Here is a 25,932-nt window from a genome sequence, read left to right as displayed (position 1 = left end):
TGAGAGACAAGATGTGTTACATGGCTCCAGGAGGGAATGGGACACAACAGAGCAGCACCATCAGTTTGATGGAAGAGCAGCCTTTCCCACCAAACTCCCTCTAGGTCCATCTTCTTACAAGATTTATTGCAGCGAGGGCCTCCCTGTCATCACACAGCTAAAAGTGGTGATTTGGGTTTTAATTAATCTTTGTGAGTCAGCCCATAACCTCTGTGCTCCAGGAAAGGAGCTGCAGCCTCGGTGACAAAAGGAAGCAGGCGAGGAATTAGGAAAGGTGCTGACACCCTCATTAGCTGCTGTCAGCCTGGCAGCGGCTACTTCCCACCCACCCACCCACCCACCCATCGAGGAGGAAACAAAGGAATCCAAGCTTATTTCCAATAGCAACAAAGAGGAATGATTGCTAAGTGGCAGCACTCAGCTGAGAGCCCTTCCAGACCCTGAGAAATACCAGAACGCTGCTGAGGGGAAAGCAGACCATCAGTTGTGCTGGAAGGGGCTCTCTAGCAACTTACAGACCGTGTCTGGTTGCTTAGGAAGGAGAAAAATGATGGTGTGCTGGGAGAAGCTCATCCTGCATCTAAGGTATCACTGTGACTGTTTTTGGGTATGGGAAGGAAAAGGATTTTCTACTTTAAATGGTGTTTTGAGGGGGGGAAACTGAAAAAACTCCTCCACTTTATCTATGACAAAAATGAGGAAGGAAAACCCAGGAAACCATGAGATGTAGAATGGGTTGTGAACCCATCTTGATCCTTCCTACCCCATGACCATTCATGTACCACCATATCCCAGCAGAGAAGTGAAACCCTAGGCTGGAAGGGTGTGAGAAGGAGGTGGTGGGGCATACCTCAGGGCCAGGTGGTCCTGGAAACCCGACTGGTCCTTTGTCACCAACTTTTCCCTGCAGAAATTGGAAAAACGTGGGGAAAAATGAGCTGGCTGCTGGCTGACAGGTTTTCTATTTAGAACAACACTCCCCTGCCAAGCTGTCTTTCCAGCTGGGCACAGAACCTTTAGAAAGGGGGATTAGGAAGCAGAGGGTGCTTGGTTACTTACCAGGGGGCCTGCCTTCCCTCGTGCCCCAGGGACCCCAGGCAAACCCTGGCTGCCCTGAGAGAGACACATTTTTTCAGAACAAAATGAGACATCAAAAAAAAAAAAAAAAAAATCCCATTCCCCAGGCTCCAGCTTTGCTGCAGAATGAGGAGCACCTCCTAAAGGCTGGATTTAGCCCTGCATGGAGCTGGGACAACTGCACTAATGTCAGTGAGATGTTTCTGAAGACAGCCCTGATTTTAGCCCCAAAGAACTCGAGCTGCTGCAGTTGGCTGTGGCTCGGAGCAGGCTCCAGCACTGGGCTATGTGCAACACTGGTCAGCCACAGTCAGTATCACATTAAGCCACAGGGGAGAAGTCATTTGATCAGAAGTTATACAGAGCATTAAGTGCTTCCCTGGGTCAGGGTTTAAGTTGCTGCACTGAACAGACGAAATCTCTTGAGTCTGCAGCCGCTGGACCACACATATTCACTCACATCCCCATCAATCCCATCACTTCCAACCTCTGCTAGGAGACATAGCCCCTAGAGAAAGCCCCTTGTAGAACTGCTTTTACTATGAGTAACTACGAAACCCATATTCTGACATGGATTTTAGAAAGGCACAGCATACCCCAAATGGGAACTATCCAAACAGGGGAAAGCTGACAGCAGGACGCAGCTAATTCCAGCTCCTAATGGATGAACTGAGAAAACTGGTGGCCACTGCTATGTAAAGGGAAAGAACAATGGAGAAAAGAAAAACAATTACCTTGTCTCCTTGGAAGCCGATATCTCCTGGAACACCTGCTCTTCCCTGATCACCCTGGGTACACATCACCAGAGAGTTAAAATAGGCAACAGCAACAGCCAAAACGCCCAGGTCGATGCTCTAGAAGGTGCTTTGTACAGCAGAAGTCTCAGCACCAGCTCCACTCAAAACTGAACTGCTGGCAAGCTGCAGATCACATTGAATGCAGCAACAAGCCCGAACAAAGTGTGTATTTCCCAACTTGATTCTAAGGTGAGAAAGGAAACTGCAGGAGAGTGAAAACCAGGAATTCCTAAGCATGGTGTATCTATGGAAGCTGAGAGCACATTCCTCTGGCTAACAGCGACCATGATGGTGGTGAAGTGTTAAATTCAGCAGAACAGAAGAGTTCAGTTTTCAATGAATGAACCTTTTCTCTCACAAAGCACTATAGAAAAGAAAACAATCCTCAGGGCTTCTGTGAGCATATCCTAGTCCTGACATCAAACATCCATCCTCTTTCATAAGAAAACAAGAGCAGCTTCTGGTAATGCTTTAGTACCACCTCACTGCCAATTTCTGAGCTGAGATTCCCTGGGAGGGGTCAGCTGGTGCTCTCTGGGACTGGGACATCACTGACAATATTTCCTCACCCAACTGTCTGTCTGTGCCCTCGTTGGACCAACACAACAGATTCTGACTCCCTGGGTGGAAGCCAAATATCCCTGAAGGTTTTCCAAGGAGCAGTGGGCTACCTTGCTTTGGCTCTTGGCCCTGCTGTGAGCAGCTCTGGACCAAATAACCTCCTGATGCCCCTTCCAAATTCCTGCATTTAGTGATTTACTGAAACAAAGGATGAGTCAATGATGGGGCAGAGAAAGGAAAATTCTACTTGGGAAGTCAAGGGAGGAATGACTACAATAACTTGGTACAATGACAAGACCCAACAAAAATAACTGCTGGAGAAACTGTGTCCCATGAACTTGGCTCCCCAGCAAGGGAATAAACCACTCCAGAGCTATATGTTTAAACATAGTCCACATGGAAGACATATGGAGTCCTGCAATAGAGCCAAAGTCCACAGAGAGATGTCAGAGAAAGTCCACTTCACTCCAGAATAACCACCCACTTGTTATCAGAGAGCTGAAATAATTATAACTACTTCAGTAACATGCAGGGGATAATGAAATTGTGGAGGGTTTAGGTTTGAGTTGGTAAAGACTTTTCAAAGACATTTTTTCAGAAGAAAAATAATTAAGAACTATGCAGATTCAATGATGGAAACATTTCATGGATTCATGCTAAATTTGCTTAAATGTTTTGGCAAATGCTCCCAGAACATTTCACTGAACCATCTTCAAAACAAATCTTTTACATAGCAAAATTAAAATGTTGCTCTTTAAAATGTTAAATTGATTTTACTCATTTGGTTTTTAACCTAAAATATTTTAATTTGAGTCAAATAACCAACATTCTGTTTCATCTAAACTATTTTCCATCTTTTTTCTTTTTTTTTTTGGCAATGCAAAATGGAAACAATCAGATCCTTACACAGCTTCAGTTCGGAAGAACCCCAAGTATTAGATACAACAGAAATGGCAAGAAAAAACTACTGTGTGGCCCAGCTCCTTCACAGATTTCTCTCATCTTCTCTCAATTTTCTACTTATTTTATGTAGTCCAAGGCTTAAAACACTGAAAGCTATTTAATTCTGGCTCCCAACTGAAGGCTACATGAAAACAGCTTTTCTGGAGGTTGGCTCTGAGGTTTGCCTTTATCATCAATTCTGAGGGTCAAAAAAAGAAAGATTATATTTTTCATTAAGCAATTTTCTACCCAGACAGTACAAGTGGCCATTGAAATACTGTTTCAGGAGAAATATTTGGACACTAAGTAATAAATACTAAAATAAACGAGTTTCCTGAGCATAGCAAAACACAGGAATGAACCTTTGTTTCCAGCCTTTAGGAAAAGTGGGGCATGACAATGAAACCAGTTTTCAAACAACTCTGAGAAAAGGGCATTAGAGAGGGTAAGAAGAAAGTGGGGAAACAAAACACATCTCAACCTGAGCTGGACTTCATGCCAGATGTTCACATTTTATTGTGACAGCACAGCAAAATGTCAGCATGAACAGTCCATCTATGGTTGTTAATCTCTCAAACCAGAACTGAGGACTAGGGCATCACCTTTTACCTGCCCTGGAACTGGGATTTGGGATCTGTGTCCTTAATATGAGGGAAAAATTACAGAGGAAAGAGGTCAGGCATGTTTGTTATTAAAAACTGCGATGCTGAGATGACGAAATGAGCCTGCAATGACTTGGTTCATGGGGCAGGAAAAGGAATGTAGGGTCTGAAATTACAAACAGGCTCTGCCCATGGGATGTTGCCTGTGCTTCATGTTTCACCTATAAAAAGAAATGCAGCTCCAGACACCCGGAGGCCCTTTGTAACCCAACACAAACAGAGAGGGGCTACAAGGGAAGGGACCAAATGCACAGCTGTGGGATGTGTTTGCTGTCTGTGGGATGCAGAGGGGGTTGTTGTGCAAAATCCCCTCAATTTTCCTTGATTGGAAGTCTCTGTTCCCAAGACTTCCTGCTTAGCAATGCAAAAAGAGCTAATGCTGCACAACTCCAGAGGTATTTGTCTGAGCCTTGTCCTCCACAAGTTACAGATGTCCTGATTCATGAAACTCCTTTGTGAGAACAAGTAGCTGGGATTTCCTCTGCTTCCTCCACCTTTCCCCTGCACTCATCACCCCACATGGTCTTCTCTCAGGGCCACTCTTTATTTCAGACTTACACAGTAATTCCACTCCTGCCTGTAAGAGCAGATACAACCGCCTCTCCTTGCCTCCATGAAAACACAGGAATGGAAACAGAGGGATGACCTGGACCTGCCTGTCTAGCTGCAAGATGTGATTTTTGCAGGAGGAGTGAGATGTTGTCCTTTATTCTGGTTCACACCTGGCCATGTGATGTGAGGACATTCTCCCAGGTGGATTGGGGTGGGATTCCCATCACTTCCAACAGAGCCCTTTTCATACCAGGGACATTCCCACTGCCTACACACACCATCCAGCCACCCTGTCATTCCTCTCAGCTTGTACCAGCATCCATCTGACTGCCGCTGACTGAAGGGAGTTTTCCTCAGCTACAAAAAACCAAACCTGTACAAGGCCACGTGTCTTGGATGTGACCAAGACAGATGGGATTAATAGGAACTTACAGACATCCAATTAAATCTTCATCAACCCATCCCCAGGAAGGCAGGATGACCTGCAGCCTGGAGCTTGCAGGGGGAGGGAAAAGGTTTCCTGTACCTCAGGAGCGTGGGATTGTTGGGAGGACAGATAATTCCCCACTTGGGAGTATTGTAAGGATAACCCCAGGGAGAGTCACAAACCGTTTGGTTACTGTGACAGCAGTGGCTGGGGAAATACTGAGCATAAACAGAGCAGTTTCTATAAAGTGATGGAGACTGAACTGTCCAGGACGGTTAATTTTGCTAAACAATGATTTGGTCTTGGTGATTCTTAAGATATTTAACCATTTCTCCCAAGGAGTGGATGGAGGAGTCTGGACTCCAGGATCTGGGGTTTAGTCCAGAAACCAGCTACAACATCTTAAGCTCATCCTAAAGAAAAAGCCCTTCTCTTGCCTTGTCATTGCTCTCAACAGAAGTGGAAAAGCAGCACAAGGGAGAAATGGAAATTGCAGACACAGGAGTCTTGGCAAAGAGCTGCTATAATATAAGAAGAGTTGAATCAACTGGCTTGACACTACTTCCCCCCTGTGCAGTTTTGGGCTGCTAAATCATCCTCTAAAAGCAAACATCTAAGCAGAGAATAAAACATCCGACAGGAGGAGGAGAAAACACTTAATGGTCATTTTCCACTGCCCTCCTGAGCAATCAGAGCCAGCAATAAATAACTGCACCTCCCACTCTTTCAGACTAAATAAATCCTACAGCTGAAGATCTGCAGGAGGAGGGTTCTCGTGACAGTGAGACATTTACACACACAGCTTCATGCTGATTTAGCTGAAGCTGTGTGGTTTTGTGCCAGCACCACTAAATCACTGCAATCAAGGCCCCTCTCCATTTTGCTTTATCTAAAGTGATTTATATCAGTTTGGGACAAGGCAATTTCCTCTCAGTAGGAATCTGAACTGAGGTGAGGCTCCTCGAACAGGAGCAGAGGTATCACACAGCAGTTTTTCCAGGAGATCCACCTGGTTTGTTTGATACAGGGCTGCTTTTTCATACCACATCTTTCCCCCAAATGCGTTAATGCAAACTCATTGTCAGTGTTGGATCATCTCCTCCCCATCCCATCACGTAAACAACATAAAAACAGTGTAACACCAGATCATTTTACAGTTACTGTCATCATCAGTGGGAGATGGGAGATCCAAAGAGGATCTGAGCATAACTTATCTATACTCCATGCAAAAGGGGATGGGACAGTTATCAAAGAAAGAAAAACCAAAAGTAGAGTGTCACTAATGGAGGGAGAGTGAGAGGATGGGGTAGGGATGGCCAGAGTGGAACCAGCACTACAATGCTGAATAAGAAAGAGAAACTAGAAAGGGGGTTTCACATGCAAAATTAAAACACAGTGCAATAAGGGAGTATTCAGATCACCTTATCACCTTTCAGTCCATGTTCTCCAGGGTTTCCCATCAGCCCCTGAAAAAAAGGGAGTTCAGAGTGAGGTTGAGCCATGGTGGAGACTTGCTCAGGTCTGTGACATTGCTGTTTGCTGATGGCTCAGACCCACAGCACCGGCCTGGCACAGTCTCAAGGCGAAATGCCAGACTGCTCCAATGTGGCCATCACACATCCTTCATGTGCTGCAGGCACACAGGGAAAATGCTTCTGGAATTCTCCACTGACTTACATCAGGTGCAGAGCACCAGTGGGACGTTGTGCTCAACAGCCCTGTCCCTACAAACACATCACTACTGCCCATCCCTTCTCTCGGGACAGTCACCACTGCCCAAAGGAGGAACAGAATAACCTTCAACCCAGCTAGGAAAGCTCAGAAAGCTCAGATATTCCCTCACCTTTAATCCTTTTGGTCCTGGATAGCCAATTGGTCCAACAGGACCCATGTCACCCTAGTGAGAGAAAGAAAATTACCACAGTCATTAGGTGCAAACCCAACAGATCCCTGCATGTGGTGAGAAACTCCTCTGATATCCAGTCTCAGTATCCCCAAAGAAATGCGCTACTGATATTAACAGAAGCAGCATCCTGGCATGAGTCAAGGCTCTTTGAATGTGCAGACAGCCCCTAAATAAAGGCAGCACTCAGGGGACAGAGAGGAGAGACAGGAGGTGGGGACAGAGGTGTCTCATCCTGCTGCAGTGAGAAGTCAGCGTGGCATTGTGTGTTGGGACTTGGTCTAGTGCAGGAGGACAGCAGAGCTCTGGCTGCTGTGGGCACCCATGCGTGATGTACAACAGAAACCCTTCAGTGCTGGTGTTGAAATGGGCTCTGGCTGCTCTCTGCCATGAAGAGAGGCAGTGACAGGGTGCACCAGCCTGGCCTCAGCGTGTAAATAAACAGGGCAGGCTCCCTGAAGGAGCGATTCTCCAGCAGCAGCCCCGGGCCCGCAGTCACGCAGAGAGAGCTGGGCTGCAGCCACCCCAACAGAGCCCTTTTCATACCTCCTAGCATAAAGGCTGCTTGTGGGAATGCATTTACTTAGAGCTCTGCCCACATGGTTAATTAGGAGAGCAAGAGGCTTTAGTTACACCTAATTCTGCTCTTCAGCCTCTCTTACACCGTGAACCAAACTCTGCAGGGTGTGTGAGGCTGCCAGAGCCTGACTGGTCCCCAGGGTGGCTGCAGGTGAGAAGGAGACTGAACAGGGGCCATGTGTCCCCTTCTCCATACCCTGCAGTGTGGGCCCTGCGTGCACACCCTGGGGAAGGAGCTGGAGCTGTCCTCCACAGGGAGGACAAGGCAGGATGGATGTGCTCCCTTTCTCCCCAGGAGGATGGAGGAGGTCACCCTTGGTCTATCCCACCAGAGATGCTTCAGCATCCTGAATTCAGGAGATGTATTTTATCCTGGGACACAAAATCTGACTCAGTTTGACCGGAATCTCAGTTTGTACTTTGGCCAGTGTGGAGGGGAGGACAGGCAGCTTCTGACTCCATCATCTCTACAAGGATCATGATCACATTTACCATCTCTGACCTTGCACTTTGTAACAAACAAAATATCTGGGACATAATGGCAACAAAGAAAAGGTAAACCTTTCCAAAAGCAAGGAGGAATATAATCCAGCCTGGACAATGCCTTCAATGGTACTGTTTTAAATAGCAATCTTCATCTTTCACCTTTTTGACAGGACCACATCCTTTCCGCTGCTATAGCTAAAGAAGCTGCTTTCATCTCCAGTAACGAGGGGAAGCAGACCTGATTCCTGGTTCCATGGAAAACCTCCCTCTAATCCACCTCTGCCCCAATCCCCCATCTCCAAGACAGGTGTTCCACCACAGCCCCTGCTGCTCCTTCAAGGAATGTAAGATTTCTGGGTTTGTGCGATGTCTAGTGCAATGGAGGCCTTGATCTAAGCTGACACACACTCCTGTAATTCAAGCTACAGAAAGGCAAAAGGGGACGGTTTTCAACCATTCCTTGCAAGTCAAGTTTCCATGGAGTATCACAGCTGAGGAGGAATCATTACAAAAGAACGCTGTAGTAGGAACAAAGCCAACCAATTTTTGTGCCTGGAAGGAAATAACCTGAAACAAGTCCTGAGACCTAAAAATAAACCATACTATGTTCATCTGAGCATCCACTAACCCCCAGCACAGCTGCCAGAGGAGGAGCTGACAACCATCCTTACTGCCATTTATCTCCTGCTGGGGGGAAAAGTGTAATGAATTTGGCTGAGTACAAAATTATCTGGATTAGTGATGGGATGATGAGAGTGTATGTAAAATTCCGGTCTACCCAGAGGACAGGACTGTTCCTGCCCTCAGACTCTCCAGTGAACAAGAACAGTGTGTCCCTGAGGTCACTGCTTACAGGGACTTGCTTTTTAAGAGATCCTGGTGTGGAATGAATGCTGCATCTTTGAAGAAATACCCAGGCAAAAGTTATCAAAAGGACAAGTTATCATGAAAAAAAAGACACTAACAACAGACTTCTAATCTGTTTCCTCTTGCTTGGAAAGGGTTTGCCCTCCTCCACCTCCCAATCCACCAGGAAACCCCCTCTCCCCATATTTCACACCTCTCCCATACAAACAGTCATCCTGCTCACAGGAAGAAGAAAATCTACGTGTAGCTAGGCAGGTTGAAAGGGTTAAAGCCCAACAAGCCAGATCTCCATTTGTTTTTGTACTTACAATGAGTCCAAGGACTCCAGGAGGACCTGGGGCTCCCAATTCTCCCTAAAAGGAAAGAAAAACCCACATGGGTTACGGACACTTTATAGACCAGCAGAGACTGAAAGGCAGCTTAGTGTTTCAAGGAAACACTAAGACCATCCCTCCCTCTTCCATCCCCCCATTTCAACCCCAGCCCCTTTCCCCACCCAAAGCCATCCAGAACTTCCATCTTCGGGAGTGCCCTTGTGAGCACATCCTGGGAAGACACAGGCTGCTTGTTGTTGGGCAGTTATTCCCAGGGCTGACTTCCCTCCCAGGAGCAGGCTGGATGAAAGGAACATTTCACTGCGCAGGAGAGAGGTGGGAGCATGCCCCAGGTAAGATCCAGCCACTGGCAGGGAGAGGGATCAGAGTAGGGAGGGGACACAGGAGAGCAAGGCTAAGGCCGGAAGGAGAGGAAAGCTGCTGCTTTAGCATTGGGAAAGGTGAGTTTTTGGGAGGGGTTAAGTAATAATAAAACTCAGAGGAAAAAGAAGACCTGCATGAAAATGAAACTAATTTGGGTCAAGGGTATGGCAGGTTCCAGTGCTGGCAGATGGATCCTGGGAGTGTATTTGGCACCTCAGAGCTCATCACTCCAAGGGTCAGACTGCTGATGGGGCTTGTGGAGCTGGTTTGGCTTCTCAGTTTCACCACAAACTTTCTCTGTGTGAGCTCTCCAAAGACATGCAGAAGCACTGGTGGCTACCTGATGGCATCTTCAAGTCAAGCACAGCAGAGAAGCTCTGCCAGACCCTCACAGCTGACCTATCCAGGCCCTTGAGCAGCTCAGCAACCACGGGCTGCTCAGCCTGTCCTGTGTCCCTCTCAGTGGCCTCCCTGGCCACACTAACAGTGAGCTGCTTGTCAGGGCAAGGACCTGCTCTTACACACCTCCATCTCCAACAGGGCCTCTCAAAACAAGTGCACTGGAAATGCTGAACTTCCCGTTCCCTCAGACAGCCCTGCCCCTGCTCTGCATCACTCTGGCTACTTTCTTTGACAGCCCTGCTCAGTTTATGGTGCACATCTGGTGGAGTCCCCTCCAGTGCAATATAGCTCCCCTTTTATGGAAAGATTTGCCTGGTGGAAGAAGGAAAGAGAAGGGGATGCAACGTGACTGAATGTGCTCAGGGTTCCTTGGGTAAAGGGTTATGTGTGTTTATTTTATGGGAAGTGGAGTAAAGGACTGTTGGGCAAGCACACACACACAAAAAAGCGTTTCATAATCTCAACCAGCCTAAAATTGCTTTTTTTTTATGGCCAGTTCCTTTCCTGCATACTTGGGACATCTGTGGAGCAATTGTTCCTCATGGGTGGGATTTCTGTGTCCTCAGAGCTAGTGTTATAAGGTCGGCTTCAAGCTCTTCGCCAAGGCCTGGCATTACTGGCTCAGGAAGAAGAGGGAGTATCCCAGGAATGCTGAGCACAGGAGCTGCACGGTGGCCTGGGTTTCCCAGGAAGCTCTGCAGGCTCCCAGGGTGGCTGGGCTGCAGGCTGGGTGGATGGATGGTCAGCCCTTGGTCCCACCAGTTTCAAGAGGCACTTCCCAGATTTCTGACTTGTGTCATATTGATATTCCTCAAGAGAACGGGTGTATGTGGAAATGCATGACCTCACAGCTAAGGGAAGAGGATTTCCTCTTGGAAGAGGAGGGGGTGGACTCCCCTGAGAGATGTGGACAGGACCAGTTGTTAATTTGAGCCATTCCCTGGCCTAGGAAATGGAGGATTTACAAGTGGCCTTTCCTGCTATCAGTCCCTGACCCGTGAGGGAAATCAGGCTCCATCCTCCTTTTTCCAGCACATGAACTGGGCACTGGGACAAGAGAGGAGGAGATGAATCAACAGCCCTTTCCCACGTCTAATTCCTGTGATTAAGAGTCTAATTGGAGTGGCTAAAGCTCTCTGGGGGAAACACGGGATCTGGAATGCGATGGCTCAACAGTTCTCAGCGAGCTGGTAGGAGGGAAGAAGGTTCCTGGGGCAGGAAGAGCCTGTGCTGTGCCCGGAGGGGACGGAGAGGAGATCAGAGGCTGTCGGGTTCAGCCTTCCCCACTCGACCTGGGGATCAAAGAGAGGATGTGGCAGCCGGGGCTGTGGCCGCCCTCCCGCCCGTGACAGCTCAGCTGCACACCCCACCTACCAAACCTAGCATATCTGTGCGCTCCACAAACAGACTTTCTGGCATTTTTCTGCGTCTGTGACTCCACTTATGACCCTGTGAACCTCCCTTTAAGTCAGCCCAAACAGTCTGTTTTCATTCTGCGATCGCCAAGGCACATTAATATTTAAGAGCCGTTGATAAGATGAAAGAGGAGAAATCCTTCTGGATGAATTAACGGGACATTTGCTGCTCTCCCAAGCTCTGGGAACTGCCATTCAGCTGACTGGCATTGAGAACATCTTCTGAATGGGGCTTAGACAACTTGCATATTCAAAAGAAAACAAAGTAAGTTATTTTGGGGGGGGAAAAAAAAATCTTCCTGTCCTCCAGGATTCCTGCTCTTCCTGGTGGGCTGGCTGGAAACAGCAGTACAATCAGAAACTTTTCTACTTTGGGACTACTGATTCCACTCTGACCCGTGGCTTAAGTTGACTGAAGGATGGGAAAAGTCCTGCAGAAGTATTCCTTGGGAACATCATTCTTTCAGTTCATTGCATTTATGATTCTTGTGCTGAATTCCCACAAAGGCTGGAGCTGTAGCTGAGCTTGGCTTGGTGACTGGAGTCAGTGTGAAAATAACTTTTATGCTGCATATATGACATATGGGAACTTGCAGGCACATGTGGCGTGGGTTACTTCACACAAATCATCCCATCAAATCCCAGAGCAGCACGGTGATTATGTGTGAATAACCAAGGCAGCAGGAATTTCAAAGATGAATCAGTGCTGCTCACATGCTAATTCAGGGACAACCAACAAAGCAATTCAGAAAATAATTTAGGATAATTAATACATCTGAGAACTGTTGCAAACCACGAGGACATGTTCTGTGAGCAGTGGTAAACACAGCACATCCCCACAGTTTAGTGCTATAAGAGCAGAGCAAATTGAACCTTATCGGCACCCAGCTGCTTAAATGACCTCTGTGACCATCCTGACCCCATTCCCAGGAGACGCATCCCACTCTTCGGAAGCCAGCACGGCTCAGATGAAGACTGAAGGGGAAGAAGAACTCAGGAGACTGGAGATTTACTCCCCATGAAGTCCCAGGGCGGGCTCAGGGATGGGGCAGGCAGCAGCTTGGGCTATGGAGTCTGTCCCTCAGTGCTCCTAGATACCGGAGCAGGGAATCTTTGCCCTGTGGTATGGACAACATGGTCCAACACCGCCTCCTCTGTCTGCCAGAGCAACATCCTTGCCCTCTTTCTCTTGATTTTCACCTAGTCACACCTTCTAGATAAGAAAGCATCTGTCAAGACTGAGGTGCAAGGAAGGCAAGAGACGGAGACAGAAAACTGATGGTAAATAACTCAACAGTTACAGGAACCAAACACAGGGATTTTCAGCAGGGCAGGGATGTACATTTTTTTTTTTTTCAGGAGGGACAAAATCGGCCAGCAGCTGGCACCAAGCTTAAAAGCTTCACTCAGCTCTAACTAGCATGATGCAGTACAGTGTCCCATCTACTGCAAAAGGAAAAAAGAAAGGAAAACATTTTGAACTTACAGGGTTCCCATCGATGCCGGGAGGTCCTCGTTCTCCGAAATTACCAGGAAAACCCTGAGAAGAGGAGACAAACATCAATGTTAGTTATTGAGGCTCCCTGAGACAGTCAGCTACAAACCACTCCCCCCGCACCCTGTGCAGCACTCTGGAAAGCAGCAGAACACAGGGACACGTGGGACAACCAGCCTGCCTGTCCTCATCCAAACCACTCCTGCCACAGCAGCACACCTCGGCAAGGCCCAAACCCCTGATTCACAAACCCCACTGCAGTGACTATACTGAAAGATGGGTTGTCAATCTGAATTATTTCCTGCTATCCACTAGCAGGATCATTTGCACAGCACCCCCTCCTCTGAGGATAGCTGGACAGCACAAAGCCTCTTGGAGCCCATGCAGATGCTTAATGGAGCTGATCGGCGATGCCTGGTGAATTCACTCCCTCTCAGCTTGCCAGAGGAGCAGAGCAAACGCTTCCAAACTCATTACAGCCCACACCCCAGAGCTGTGAAAGGCCATGTTTACTACATGAAAAAGTCACCACAAAAGACGACTTCATCTCATTATATCCGATACAAGTTTGGAAGACTTCAGACAATTATAGAGAAGGGAGTGGAGGTACTGAGCCAGAGCCAGAACATGGTGGTGTGACACGTTCTCTCTCACTCTTGGACAGATCCTGTGCTCCTCTAAGCCCCCCCAATTCCCTGCTACAACCAAATCCCAAAGCAGCTTTCTCTTCTCTGTCCTGCCATGCTCTGTCTCCTGCAGGAAGAACTCCAGCTGGGAGTCAAAGTAAAAGTGCTTTATCCCCTTCTCTGGCTCACCAGAAATACAAAGGACAACATGGGCACGTTCTGGAATACGTGAGATCTTAAGAGACAGGGATGAAGCAGACAGGGAGAGGATGATCTCTTCTCCTGCCTTCTTCCCTGTATACTACAAACACTGATTATCTGGGAAAAGCAAATCTGAGGGAAGTGGAATGCAACAGCCAATGGAGACAACGCTTATCTGGAAACCCATCAGCTACAATGAAAACTGAAATGATCACAGCAGACAGAACAGGAAAACTACACTGGGGAACTCTGTCATCCAAGACCTCCCTTGACCTTTGGGGGTTTACAACTCCTGGTGAACAGAAAAGGTAAAAAGTTACTCGGTAAAATCTAAGGTGAGAGATGGGAGACCTGTTTAAGTCAACAAAAATTCTGCCACTGACCTCAGAGCCAGCCTTTCAGCTCTTCTGTACCAGTTCCCTACAGCACGAAGGACTGAATGGACATGAGCTATTGCTTGCTTGGATTCAACACTTTTATTTTGTGGGAATCACTGCGAATAGGAAAGTTGTCTGCCTTTCTCCAGCTAGGCACCACATTTCTGAGGCCTGTGCACATGCCAAGAAATTGTGGTAAGCAACCACTGGAAACAGCCTTCTGCCATCTAGAGACAAAGATGTCAAATATAACAAGAAGGCAGGGGGGCTACAATTTTCTTTAATGAAAAAAAGGGGAAAAATAACTCTGTTACATGCTGAATCAATCAGACCAGAAGAGAGATGTGCAGGGAAAGCTCATTGCTCAGGCAAGACAAAAAAAAAAAAAAGATTGCCAGAATATTTTGCTGTTTACAGTCATGTGGCTTGCCAAGGAAAAGATGAGTGTTCATGGACTGATACTGTACTTACGCTGCTGCAGATTTCAGTCACAGCCTTCAGCATTCCCCCAGCTGCATCCTTCCTTCCTCAGGGGGCAGAGCTGGGCATGGAGTGACCCAGGGATGCCACTGAGCAGCAGCCTGGCCCTGCAGCTGCTGAGGTGTCTGCTGTGGAGCTGAGCTCTTGCCAGCATGGGGAGATTTTACTACTCTGAATGGTACAACGAAAACAATATTGCTGCGGCAGCGTAACAGCAGCTAGGGGAATGCTTGCTCCAGACTAAAACACCACTGTCTGAATTTGGTTTAAAGCTGTTGCAGTGTGACATAAACAGTGTGCTCCTGTGCCAGAATAAAAGAACCCAGATAAGGAACTATTTAAATGCATATGTTTCACACATGTGTTTCACTCTTGTTTTTATACCTCACTTTCCAGCATTAACCTTGCTGTTTAAAGACAGGAAATTTGAGGCACTTGGTGATAGAGTTAATAGAAGTCTAAGTTTTACACACGTTTTCCCAAACTAGATCTCCAAATATCTAGAAAACCAGATTTCTTCCTGTGTTTGGAAGGTGGAGCTGAGCATGTGAGGTCACTTGGCCAATACCACTCAACAAGCAAGAGATTCAGCAATAAAACCTGGTCACAGCCCCCTGTGACTGCCCACAGAGGTCAGGGCTCTGCCAGTCCTCAGGATGGGATGGAAAAGGGTCCGAGGGGGAGGAAGCTGAGAAGAAAAGCAGAACAGGCCCAGGACAACACTCAGCACCAAAGGCCCATCCTTGCCAACACCCTTTTTGTCCTTAACACACCATCTGCACTGCTGGCACAAGCAGTTCCCAGCCCCAGCTCACCACTGCCAGGTTGGTGGGTGGTCCCCTGGCACTTTTTGGCCCAAGCTGTAAAGAAACCCAGAGGAGGAGACAAATGGAAAGACAAGCTTCAATTCAACTAACCCCAGGCATCCCAGCCCAGAAGTCGAGCTTAGCACACAAGCACAGGTTTTGCACATTAAATGAGGCTGAGGCTGGTGGCTATGGCATGGAGAAGGATTTTTCAGCATCCATACAGTCTGCAAAGCCCCAAACCAGGTTGTGAAAGCTATCCCAGCACAGCTCTTGCACAGCAGGAAACAATCAATCTTTTAAGCCCCTAATGAAAAAGAAAGCACTTTGTTTCCATGGGGGAATCAGTAGCAGTTTAAACCACAATAACAGTTCCAGTGACCACAGTGTCCTAATTTATTGGATCTCACACGTCTGTAAAAGCTATTTTTTTGGTGCCTCTCCTGCCTGAGCCTAAAGGGGAGAGATGTTCCCTAGGAACAGAGCTAGCACTATTCAACTAAAACAAGCAGCCCAGAAGTTATAAGCAGATTTTGTTATCCCACTGGTTTCATTCCCCTAAGCAGTGACACCTCTGCTCTCCCATGCACTGCTCCAACAGCCCGAGGAGCCCAGACTGAGGGAGAACACATGGGGCAGGAAGCTCATTTTATGGTGCTGGCAGACAGGCAGGTCACAACTGGCAGCCCATTGCAGGAGATTTTTGAAAGAGATTAAAGAATCCAGCAGATTCAGAGTCTCCTGTGAGTGCAGAAGGGGTTTTGGTACAGAAAATCCATTATTTTTCAGGGTAGGTTTTTTTCAGGAAAACTAGTCCCTGGAAATTATGCTTAAGAACTGGGACAGCAAAGGAAAACACCCCAGTGAAAAACAGAGAGCCATGCATCCAGCCTGCTCCGTGAGAGGGATGGGATGTACAGAGAAGGACCAGGACAGGGAAGGGAATGGCAGATGGCAGCAGAACTAGGAAGAAAATGCTCTACTAACAAGTTGTGTTGGCCAAGAGCCGGCGGGGTGCTCCTCCACAGCGCTCCAGTCAGGTATGACAAAACTTTTGGCTCTATCTCACAGCTGGGAAATTCCGAGAGGACGTGGGGGAAAATGTCCAGCTGAATGGATTTCACATTGTCTGAAGGAGAAGTTCAATGAAAGAAGCAAGATGATGCTTGGGGAGGAGTTGAAGGGAGAGCACACAGGCAGATGCTTTGCACTAACAAGGTCTGGGTGCTCCTGTGCTCCTCTGCCCCCAACACAAGCAGGGCTTTACAGGGGTTGCACAATTTGTCCTCACTGCACTCGGTGAACTGAGACACAAACTGATTTATCCCAGGTTACACTGAGAAGTCTGAAGCTGAAGCAGTAACAAAGTCTCTATCTTTGAGATGTTCCAATAGTGCCTTAATTCCTTTTCATCCCCACTCCCTGCAAAGGGCATCCTTTCATACACCAGGAGACTCCTGCTGAGAACAACCAGACCTAGACAGACACTGGAACCAGCTCCTCCTGCATCAGGGGATTACATCCCCCTCCACCTCCCCTTCCTTTCTTCCTCGGCTGAAAGCAAACAGAGCAGCCTGCCCTCTCTGCTGGCTGTTGTCAGCCAAAGCGCTGTTCCTGCTCAGAGCAGACACCACTGCTCCTTGTCCCTGGAAGCAGCTGTCCCCCAGGGAGAAGGGACTGGTGACACACAGTGTCCTTTGCTCCCCCCCAAAGTCCTTTCAGGTGCTCACGTGTGGGTGGGTGTGTTGTATGTATACGACATCTGATTCAGTTTAAAGCACTTTCCCTGAAGGAGTAAGGGAGGCAGTCTGGCAGCTGCTGCTCTGAAGAATCCTGGCAGGTCTTCATGCCAACAGAATCGTTCTCCAAAAATAGGATTTTATTTTCCTGTTGGCTGAAGGTGAAGCTGCTCAAACCAACCAGCCCTCCTGTCTTGTCTGCAAAAGACTCTATTTGCCAGTTGGCTCCAGCCAGGTGAATCACTGCCCAGGAGCCTCCCCAGGGATGGAACTTGCAAGTCAAACAATTTAAGTAAGGAAAAAGGAAAAAAAAAAAGGTGGTGGAGAAGCGGGGCTGAGGGTGAGAGAAAGCCTTCACTGGAAAAAAAGAAGGAGAGTAAAACAAACAAGTGTAGCTTATGTTGGCAGCTCACACCTCTGAGAGAATTCCTGGTGTGGAGAGCAGACTGAGCCCTCCACAGGTGGGCAGGGGGGCTCAGCCCAGCAGGAGTCACCCCAAAGGGAGCCTGGCAGACCCTGTGCTCCTGCCGTGCCTCCCGCCAGCTGTAACTCAACAGCTACACAGGGACCTCTGCCTTCCCTGCGGTCCAGGCAGTTTTCATCCCTGCAAAGAGGGAGATGCCACCCCCGGCTGGGTATGGAGTGGGGGTCCTGCTGCAGCTCTGCTCCTCTGCCACCTGAAGGGGAGCTTTGATCTCTCCCCCAAGACACTCCATAGCTCCGTCTCACCTCTTGGGACAAAGATCTCAGGGCATTTTTAAACATAACTGTCCCTCCAGCTGTGGGAGTACAGCAGGAGCAACACAAGAAAAGTTTCCTGAAGCCCCTCCAGGCAAACATCACTCAAGTGAAATGCCAGCCCCTCCACACTCCTGCTCTATTCCTTTTCCACTGGTACAGGATCTTTCCCCAATCTGCAGAGTTCTAACCAAGTAACCATTGCACAGACACGTTGGCCTAATGCCAGAGAGCACTAAGCCTCCCCCTTATCTGTGGCCAACATTTCCAAATCCAGCAGCCTCTGATTCAAGAAAGTCAAGCAGCTTTAGGGGTCAAAATGCTTTCAGACTCATAGGTGACAATTGCATTATTTTTTCTTATAATTTCTAATAATTTTTGAGCTTTGATTTGTGAATAAACTTTTTCCCTGAAGGATTAAAGATGCATGGAAGACCTTGGTTCAGTTCCTTATGAGATTTCTGAATGATGATGAACAAGTCACTTAGGAGCATTCTTGGGAAAAAAAAAATATCTTTGGGATTGTTTCTTTTCTTTCAGTGGAAGTTACAGCTCTTGGCACCTTTCAAACCCTTTCCCCTGTGTTTCCAGTACTTTGTTTTGCCCATTCTTAAAAAAATTAAATACATTCTGATATTGCCCACCTCCACAGGTTATTTGGATGGTGTGATCATGGAGAGAGGAACATGTGAGAAGTAACCATGCAAGCACCTCACCACAGAGATCTGGGAAACTCCAGACATGTGGAACACAGCTCAGGCCAAAAAGAGATGGTGACATTTGCTCTGGGCTCACGCCTGCATTTCAGAGTGCCGAACCAGGCCAAGAGGGGTGGAGAGACCAGACCAGCTGCCCAGCCTCAGTGTCCAACTTCAGTATTAAAAAGTCACTGATTGCTCAAACCACATCTATTTCAAAAATTCAGGTTAACAAAGAAAAAAAAAAAAAAAAAAGCAAAGAATTTACTTAAATGGCTAACAGGAAACATCTGATCCATGGGCTAAAACTGTCTCATTAAGAGAGGAGCTTTGTTCATGGCTAGTTTTCAGGACCTCCACTGGACTTTTCATGCAAACAGAATGATTAAAAACATACTATGTTTTTAAATTAATCAGTTCCTGAAAAGGACACCAAACATTTTGGTCCTGTGCTGGGGTACTGCCACAAGACAGTGCTACCCAAGTCCTGTCCATCAGCTCCTGCAGACCATTTGTGCTCCTTCCTGCAGCTCATCCTGTGGATTTACCTGTACACACAGGTCTTCAGCCCACGCATTTCTCCACTGGCTTTAGCTGGCCACTATGAAATGCTGTTACCAGTTTCCCAAAACTCATCTGGTGCAGGAGACTCTTGCCTCACTCCAAATGCAAGGAAGGGTCTCAGCTGCATCCCAAGCAGAGAAAAGACTGGATGGAGCAAGACAGCAGATGTTTATCATCTTAGTCCCTACAGAGAGAAGCAACATTTATTTTGTCAGTGACCTGTGGTTATGCCAGCCTCTGCAGACACATGGCAGAGCATGTCTCCCCACGGTTCGCATGGGCAACAGCTGAGCCTGTGTACCTTGGCAAAGCCCCACGCTCTGACAGTCAGGATGGATCTGTCTTAGCCCTCCAGCAAAAGCCTGGGGGAGGCTACAAAAGGAAACCTTCCTGACCCAGAGGCAGCCCTGCTTTTGGCTATCCAGAGTCCCCCAATGAGGCAGTTGATGCCTTTTCATACAATGCAAGAGCTTGCTCATGCTGGTGGGGAGGGTGGGGGTACCACATGACCTTCTGACAGCTTATCAGATGAAGAAATAACAATATATTGCAACTTGGTGCTCACTGGAGGCAGGAGTTAATGCACGATAAGTCACCATGGAAGAAGACAGCACACATGAAAAACAGCCTGGTGAGAAGGTGCCTCTGTGCCCCAAGCTGAGAGCTGGAGAGGGGGATCCTGCCTGTGGGCAGCTCCTGGGAAGTGCACACCAGCTCCAGCAGCCTGGCACTGCGCTGGGGCTCTCAGCAAACCCTGAGGTTGGTTCCAGTGGCTGCCAGGTCACTGCTGGCTCTCCCACTGTGGGGGACACAGGGGAGGCACCCTACTGGGCTCACTCACACGCCGATCCCTATTACTTTATTACTTCAAATCCATGTGCCATTTATGGCACCTCTTCCTTGACATATGAGCTGTCATCTTTGGCATTTCCACACTAAGCTTCAGCTGCTGAGCTCAAAGGAGACTTCTCCAAAGACAGTGTGTTATCCCTGCTTTGCACAGAGCTGGAAGAGCCAAGCAGCTTGTGTGACACTGCGTGCCATGGAGAGAAACCAGAACGATGAGCACAGAGATGGGCAAGGAAGCAGAAATATCTGCTTGTGGTGTTAATGGCTTGCTCATGCTGCTGTTACCAAACCCTTCCAGCCCTAGGGATGGTCTGATCCTGTGCTGTTTTGTGGGCTCTTTGGGCCAGGGCTTTTCTTTCACGGGGTGTTTGCATGGCACCTGACACAGTGAGGCTCCAAGGACCAGCAGCACCATCAGGGTTTTAGAAAAATGCAAGGAACCTTCAGGTGTGTTTAACTGACTTGTGAATAGACCTCAGATGAACCTCAAAATTACTAAGTATGTCTTTGAATTAAATTTCTCCTACTTCTCTTCTCTCTTTTAAAAGAATACTACTAACAAAACAGATTGTAAGCAAAACATCATCAATATAAAATAGCACAGCTGGTGCAGTACTGACACTCTATGTGAAAAAAGAGATATAAGCACACATCAAAACCAAAGATGAACCAAAAGAGAGCTCAGAGCTCTTTGGATGTATTTCCTGAAGTTTTACCTTTAAGTCTTTTCCTCTATCAGAGCTTAAGAACTTCTGAAAATATTCCACTCTATTTGAAGTTTAATACAATCTGCAGTGCAGACAGTTCTGATTGTGGCTACTCATCTCCCACAGCATAAGAACAGCTTGGTGTTCCTTAAGCTAGTTCTATCTCCTACTCTTCCCATGAGTCATTTCCTACAGTGGTAGCACAGCTCCTTCCTAAAGATGAACCAGGCCTGACACACTGCCTCTGCATGGCAAGACACGCTATCAACAGCTCCTCTCACTCTTCCTCCAGCACCCCTGATGGGGTCTTGTTCTTATAATTCTTTTTTTCCCAGCTGCTCAACTGAACACCATAAAAATCTACAAAAAACACCATAAAAAGACTTTTTTTTTCAGCCACTGCACTGGCAAGAGTGAAGGTTTAGGCAAGCAGCTGCATCAGCTCCAGCGCCCCAGCCCACCTCGAAAACAGGCAGCCCCTGAGACGTACAGACTCCTGTTATTTCAGCCTCCTCTGTGCACTGGACTCCAATCATACCTCTGCCCCAGACCACCCCCAGCCCTGTCCTTCTGCAGGGCCCATGTGTTGGGATGCCCTGGCCTCCTACATCGCTGGTGTGGGGCAAGGAGAGCTGAGCAGGAGGTTGGAGTCAGCTGTTTCCACCACAGACTCACCATGTCCCTCACAGCTCCGCAAAACTTAACTTGCCTGGAAGGGTTTCAAGATCTGACTCATGTCCAGTTCCTCTATTTTAATCATTCCCTCTTACATCATTCTCAGAGGCCCACGGTGTCACATGCAACCTCCCCCAGCCCCCAGCTCCTCCTCGGCTGAGCACTGATCCACTGCCAGCTCTCACCCCAAACAAAGCCAGGTACAGAAACACGTGTGATACCAACTCCCTTCCTCCCTTCACTAGCTCTGAAGGCAGCTAATAAGGGCTTCCAAAAGCTCCCTCCTGCAATGACAACATGGAGATAGCAGAGGAACAGCAGCCACACCAGCAAATCTAAGGGTGCAGGGATGGGAGAGACCAGAGAAATCCCAGGAGGCTCATGAAAAACCCAAAGCAGCTGGGAGGCAGCACTGGCCAGGAGATAAGCGTTGGGAAGAGAATCAGGTCAGCTGGTTCCTGCTTTCCATTTCTCCCAGAGACTTCCTGAATAACTGTGGATGTCACTTAATCTTTCTGTTCACGCTCGGAAGTTCAAATCGTCAGCATCGGCCCATTCAAGATTTCCTATTAAACCTGATATCATAAAACAGGGATGGAGCCAAAACTCTCTGAGGGAGCCAAGCAGAACAAAGGTGCTCATGCATAGACATTTAATCCCTTCCCCTAGATCCCAGCCTAAATGCCTCCACAGCTGAGAGATTCCCTGCTGATCTCAGGGGAGCCCCTGGCTTGTAGCAGTGACCGCCAGACCGAAGGCCTTGCCTGGGAGATTACAAATCCTGGCCAACCAACAGCTGGAAGGCTTTGAGCCTGCAGCGTGCTCTGTGCAGAGAGAGCAGAGCCCCTGCACCTAACGACAGTTGCTGTGTTTGTTTTGCCCTGGCCAGTGAATCATGGTTACACCACGGGCTCTGCACTTATTCCTCACAGGGGTTTCTGGTGCAAACAGCAGCTTGCAAAAGATCTGGTATAGATTTCCAGTACCCCTCCAAAAAAATCTGCTCGACTGCTCCCCATCTCAGGTGGAGGACAGGCAGGATGGACGTGGCACTGCTGCGGTGTGTGCATGGCTTTTGCAGTGAGAACATCAGCCTGGGACTCCTGGGAAGGACATGCTCCAGGCCAGGGGGGCATGGGGAAGGCTCTGGATTTTTCCTTGTGCGGGTGAGTGGACATTTTGCAAGAAGCCTGTGAGTGTCCAGAGGTCAGAGGAAACTCAGGCTAACATGAAGGACAAGGTGCAAAAGCAATGAGACACAAGAGACCTCCAACATGCCTGAGCTCTCTGCTGATTCCTGGAGCAAAAAGCAACTTCTTACAGGAGGCACACAGAGCTGCTTGGAAGAAGGTTGATGGGGTAAAGTCTTTCCTTTCTGTCCTTTCCCTGTTTCCTCAGCTCATTTCAGTATTTTTCCCACTTGCTTTTGCTTTTGGCTACAGTCAGCACAGTTCCCCTTGTTCCACACAGCTCTCAGAGTTATCTTCAGCCCTGCTTGCAAACGCCTCTTCCTCCTGGCCAAGCTCTCACATCATTTGGTCTCCTTGCTCCTCAAACACATCTTCCCTGATCTGCTACACCACCAAGGACAAAAAGGTTTCCATACAAAACTACACTTGCATTACACAAACCAGGATGGGACAAGGGTTGGAGAGAGTCACAGCAAGAAGAGGATAATGTGATGGAACTGCTGGGAGTGCAAAGCAAGAGATGGAACAGAGCCAGTACAGACACCTGGGACACTGCAGTCATGGTTGGGAATTAACAAGTACATCTAGGGAAGCAACTGGCCAGAGGCAAGACAGGAGAGAAGATGTTGTAGAAGAGAATCTGAGGAGTGTAAGATCCAAGGCAGCTCGGGAAAAGAGCACTAATGACTGTGAATGGAGCAGAGCACGGAAGAAAGGAAGAAAGCAATATCTCTGTCTTTGGTTTTCTCCCTGCTTGAGAAGACAGACATGGAAAGGTTTGTTTGAAGATATGAAGGGACCCAGCCAAAAGCCAAAAGTCTTGTTTCCAGTTTCATTCGACAAGGTCTGCATAATAGACGAGGAAAAACTTTACCGGCCTACCCATCTTGCCCCTCTTCCCAGGAACTCCAGGGATCCCCTGCAAGGAAAAAACACAGAGAGAGAAGAAAAAAAAAAGTTCTGGTTGAGAAATCAAACAGCCAACCAACAATACAAAGCAAAATGAGAGGAGAAAGGAGAATGCAAAACAGGCTAATGACTGTGGCATTGTTTGGGAATCAAAATGTCAGCTACTTGCAGTCGGCTGCGAGAGCAGAAGACAATTAACCTTCACCCATTAACTACGGCCTCCCGAGGACACGCGCAGGCAGCATCCCCGGGCTGGGGCTGCGCTTAGCAGGAGCAGTCATTAAGCTACTGGTCTGGAACCGAATGAAGGCCACCGCCGAGGCACCCGCTGCACAACTGCTGTTTGTGTTTCTTATTTAGTTACACAGGCATTAAAGCAGCGTCGCCGGAGCGCTGGGCAGGCCCCTCCCAGGCAGGCACACTCCCACAGGGTCCCGGGGCCTCTCTGGTTTCTGGAGCTCGCATTTGAGGGAGGAAAGGCTGGGATCAAACAGTGTTTGTCTTCCAGTGACCATTTTAGGAGCTCCGGTAGCGGGGAGAAGGGGGTCCTTGGGTGGGCAGGTGGGAGGATGTGGAGATGGAGAGCGGAAGAGCAAGGGGTGACCTGTAAAGATCTGAAAACTTGGGCTGGGGGAAGACACGATGCAAAGGACGTGAGGAAGGGAGGACAGAGCCACAGCTGCCCCCTCACAGCCCCATGCTTCGCTGCCCAACTCAATACAACTGGAAATAAAGTCATTTTCAGAAAGCCCAGCACTGACCCTTCCAAGGGCCAGGCTTTTCCCAAACATCTCCAGCCAGACACACAAAATGCTGAGCCACTGTGGCTGGGAGGTGATTCCTGTGGGAGCAGGGAATCTCCCTGTACATTCTCCTCACCCTGCCCCACCTCACTAAGACGAACTGGGCAAGGGGGAGAGGGAAGGCAGGTTTTTAAGTGAAGGAGAACATAGAAAAACTCCTCTGTAGTCAACAGCAAGGTCTGATGGCCCTGCCTGAAGCCTGGGTTCTCCTCAGCTGAACATCAGCATTGTACAGGGACACAGGTCTTCATTCAAGGGTAGGAAGAGACTAAGGAAGGGATAGTTAAGCGTTAGGCATGCTTGCATCCTTCCTCAGGAACTAGGGATAGAGAAGTTACATCTGGCTCTGAAGAACTGCTTTCAACCGACACAACAAGGTTTTCTTCACAAAATACTCACTCGTTCTCCATCAGCCCCCGGCAGCCCAAATAATCCTGGGAGACCAATATAGCCCTAAAGAAAAGAGGAAACAAGCAGTCAGATACGGTTCTCCATTAGCATCCAGTCAGTCTGTGCTTCCTGAAGAGCAGAGCAAGCTCCAGCGTTGATCAGTGGCAGCCGTGATGAAATAAACCTTGAGGCAAGTGTATATGCCCATGGACTGCATGGTGCTGGCTTCCACGATGTAGTCCAAGGGCACATACCCTCACACCAGGGATCAGGAGGACTCCAGGCAGGAAGAGGACAGCCAGAAGAAACCTTTCCTGGGCTGGCTCTAAGAGGACCTGAGGGAAATGGAGCTTGGTTCGAGGTTAGCCAAAGTGATAGCAAAAGTAATTCACATGCCTACACCTCCCTTCATCTCTCCCTTTGCTTTTGACACTTATTTCCAACTGTCCTGTGGTATCAAGCCCTTTCTGTTTGTCTTCTGTCACCTGGTGGTCACACACTGCAGTCCCTTCTGGGAAAACCCCCCTTCTCCCGGCACCAGGGCTGCCCCTACCCTGCAGTCAGACCTGGCTCCAAAGCCTGCCCCTGCACCACCAAGACCTTGTGCAAACCTTCATCACCCCAAGCACTAAAGACTCTGCATGGCCTGGGAGAGGCTGAACCTGCCATTCCCGGCTTGGGGGATTGATGTGAGGCCCAATTTCACATCCACACTACAGGGAAACCACCTCTGCACCAACACGTTTCACCTAAAACCCGCAGCTTCCACACTCACCAGAAACATTGTGTTTCCAGGTTTCCCTGTGGCCTTGGGGTCCTGCCCAGACAAGACATGCTGCGTAAAACACAGCGTTTCCCTTGCCTTGCCACAACGGCAGCCTTGTGTTTAATCCCTTTGCTCAGCAGCCTGGACAAAGTTACCTTGTGTGCTGGGCCTCTGCAAAGGCCCCACTGGTGCCAAATATGCCGAATCCAGAGGAAGTGAATTTCAGCAGGGAGCCCCCTCCGTGGCACCTCTCTGTTACAGGAGCCAAGTGCTAACACTGCTTTTCTCTCATCTTTCTTTCTCCATCACTGCTAAATCTCCATCTGCCAACCCCACCAAACTTTTTCACCAGTCTATCGCTCCCTGTGGGTTGTGTTTCCTGTAGGGACAGCTCCTAGCTGGGAAATAATGCTACATTAAAATCATCCTGTCTGCCTTTGCCTCCTGAATCCTAAAAGAAAACACCCAAACTTTTCCTGGAGAAGGAAAAGGTAGAGGTGGAGGATGAAGAAGAGTCCAGAGCTGGCTCACTTAAACCACAAAATGCACAT

General features: G+C 48.3%; 1 protein-coding gene across 2 annotated transcripts in view; it reads right to left on the bottom strand.

Annotated features, from left to right (window-relative positions):
- The window catches only part of COL27A1 (collagen type XXVII alpha 1 chain), a 186,692-nt gene that overhangs the window by 67,012 nt on the left and 93,748 nt on the right, over window positions 1-25,932 (bottom strand). For both annotated transcript variants that reach the window (XM_066200944.1, XM_066200945.1), the window contains 9 exons: window positions 24,625-24,678; window positions 23,388-23,432; window positions 12,855-12,908; window positions 9,162-9,206; window positions 6,862-6,915; window positions 6,440-6,484; window positions 1,812-1,865; window positions 1,060-1,113; window positions 851-904 (listed from right to left, as the gene is read on the bottom strand). In XM_066200944.1, coding sequence (XP_066057041.1) covers window positions 851-904; window positions 1,060-1,113; window positions 1,812-1,865; window positions 6,440-6,484; window positions 6,862-6,915; window positions 9,162-9,206; window positions 12,855-12,908; window positions 23,388-23,432; window positions 24,625-24,678 — 459 coding nt within the window. The remainder of the gene's footprint in view (window positions 1-850; window positions 905-1,059; window positions 1,114-1,811; window positions 1,866-6,439; window positions 6,485-6,861; window positions 6,916-9,161; window positions 9,207-12,854; window positions 12,909-23,387; window positions 23,433-24,624; window positions 24,679-25,932) is intronic.

This window comes from Chamaea fasciata, unplaced genomic scaffold (genome assembly GCF_029207755.1).
Source record: "Chamaea fasciata isolate MVZ Bird 193981 ecotype frontalis unplaced genomic scaffold, bChaFas1.0.hap1 SCAF_20, whole genome shotgun sequence".
Lineage (NCBI taxonomy): Eukaryota > Metazoa > Chordata > Aves > Passeriformes > Sylviidae > Chamaea > Chamaea fasciata.
Note: the sequence above shows the minus strand (reverse complement) of the source record. Positions and strands in the feature narration are given on the sequence as shown.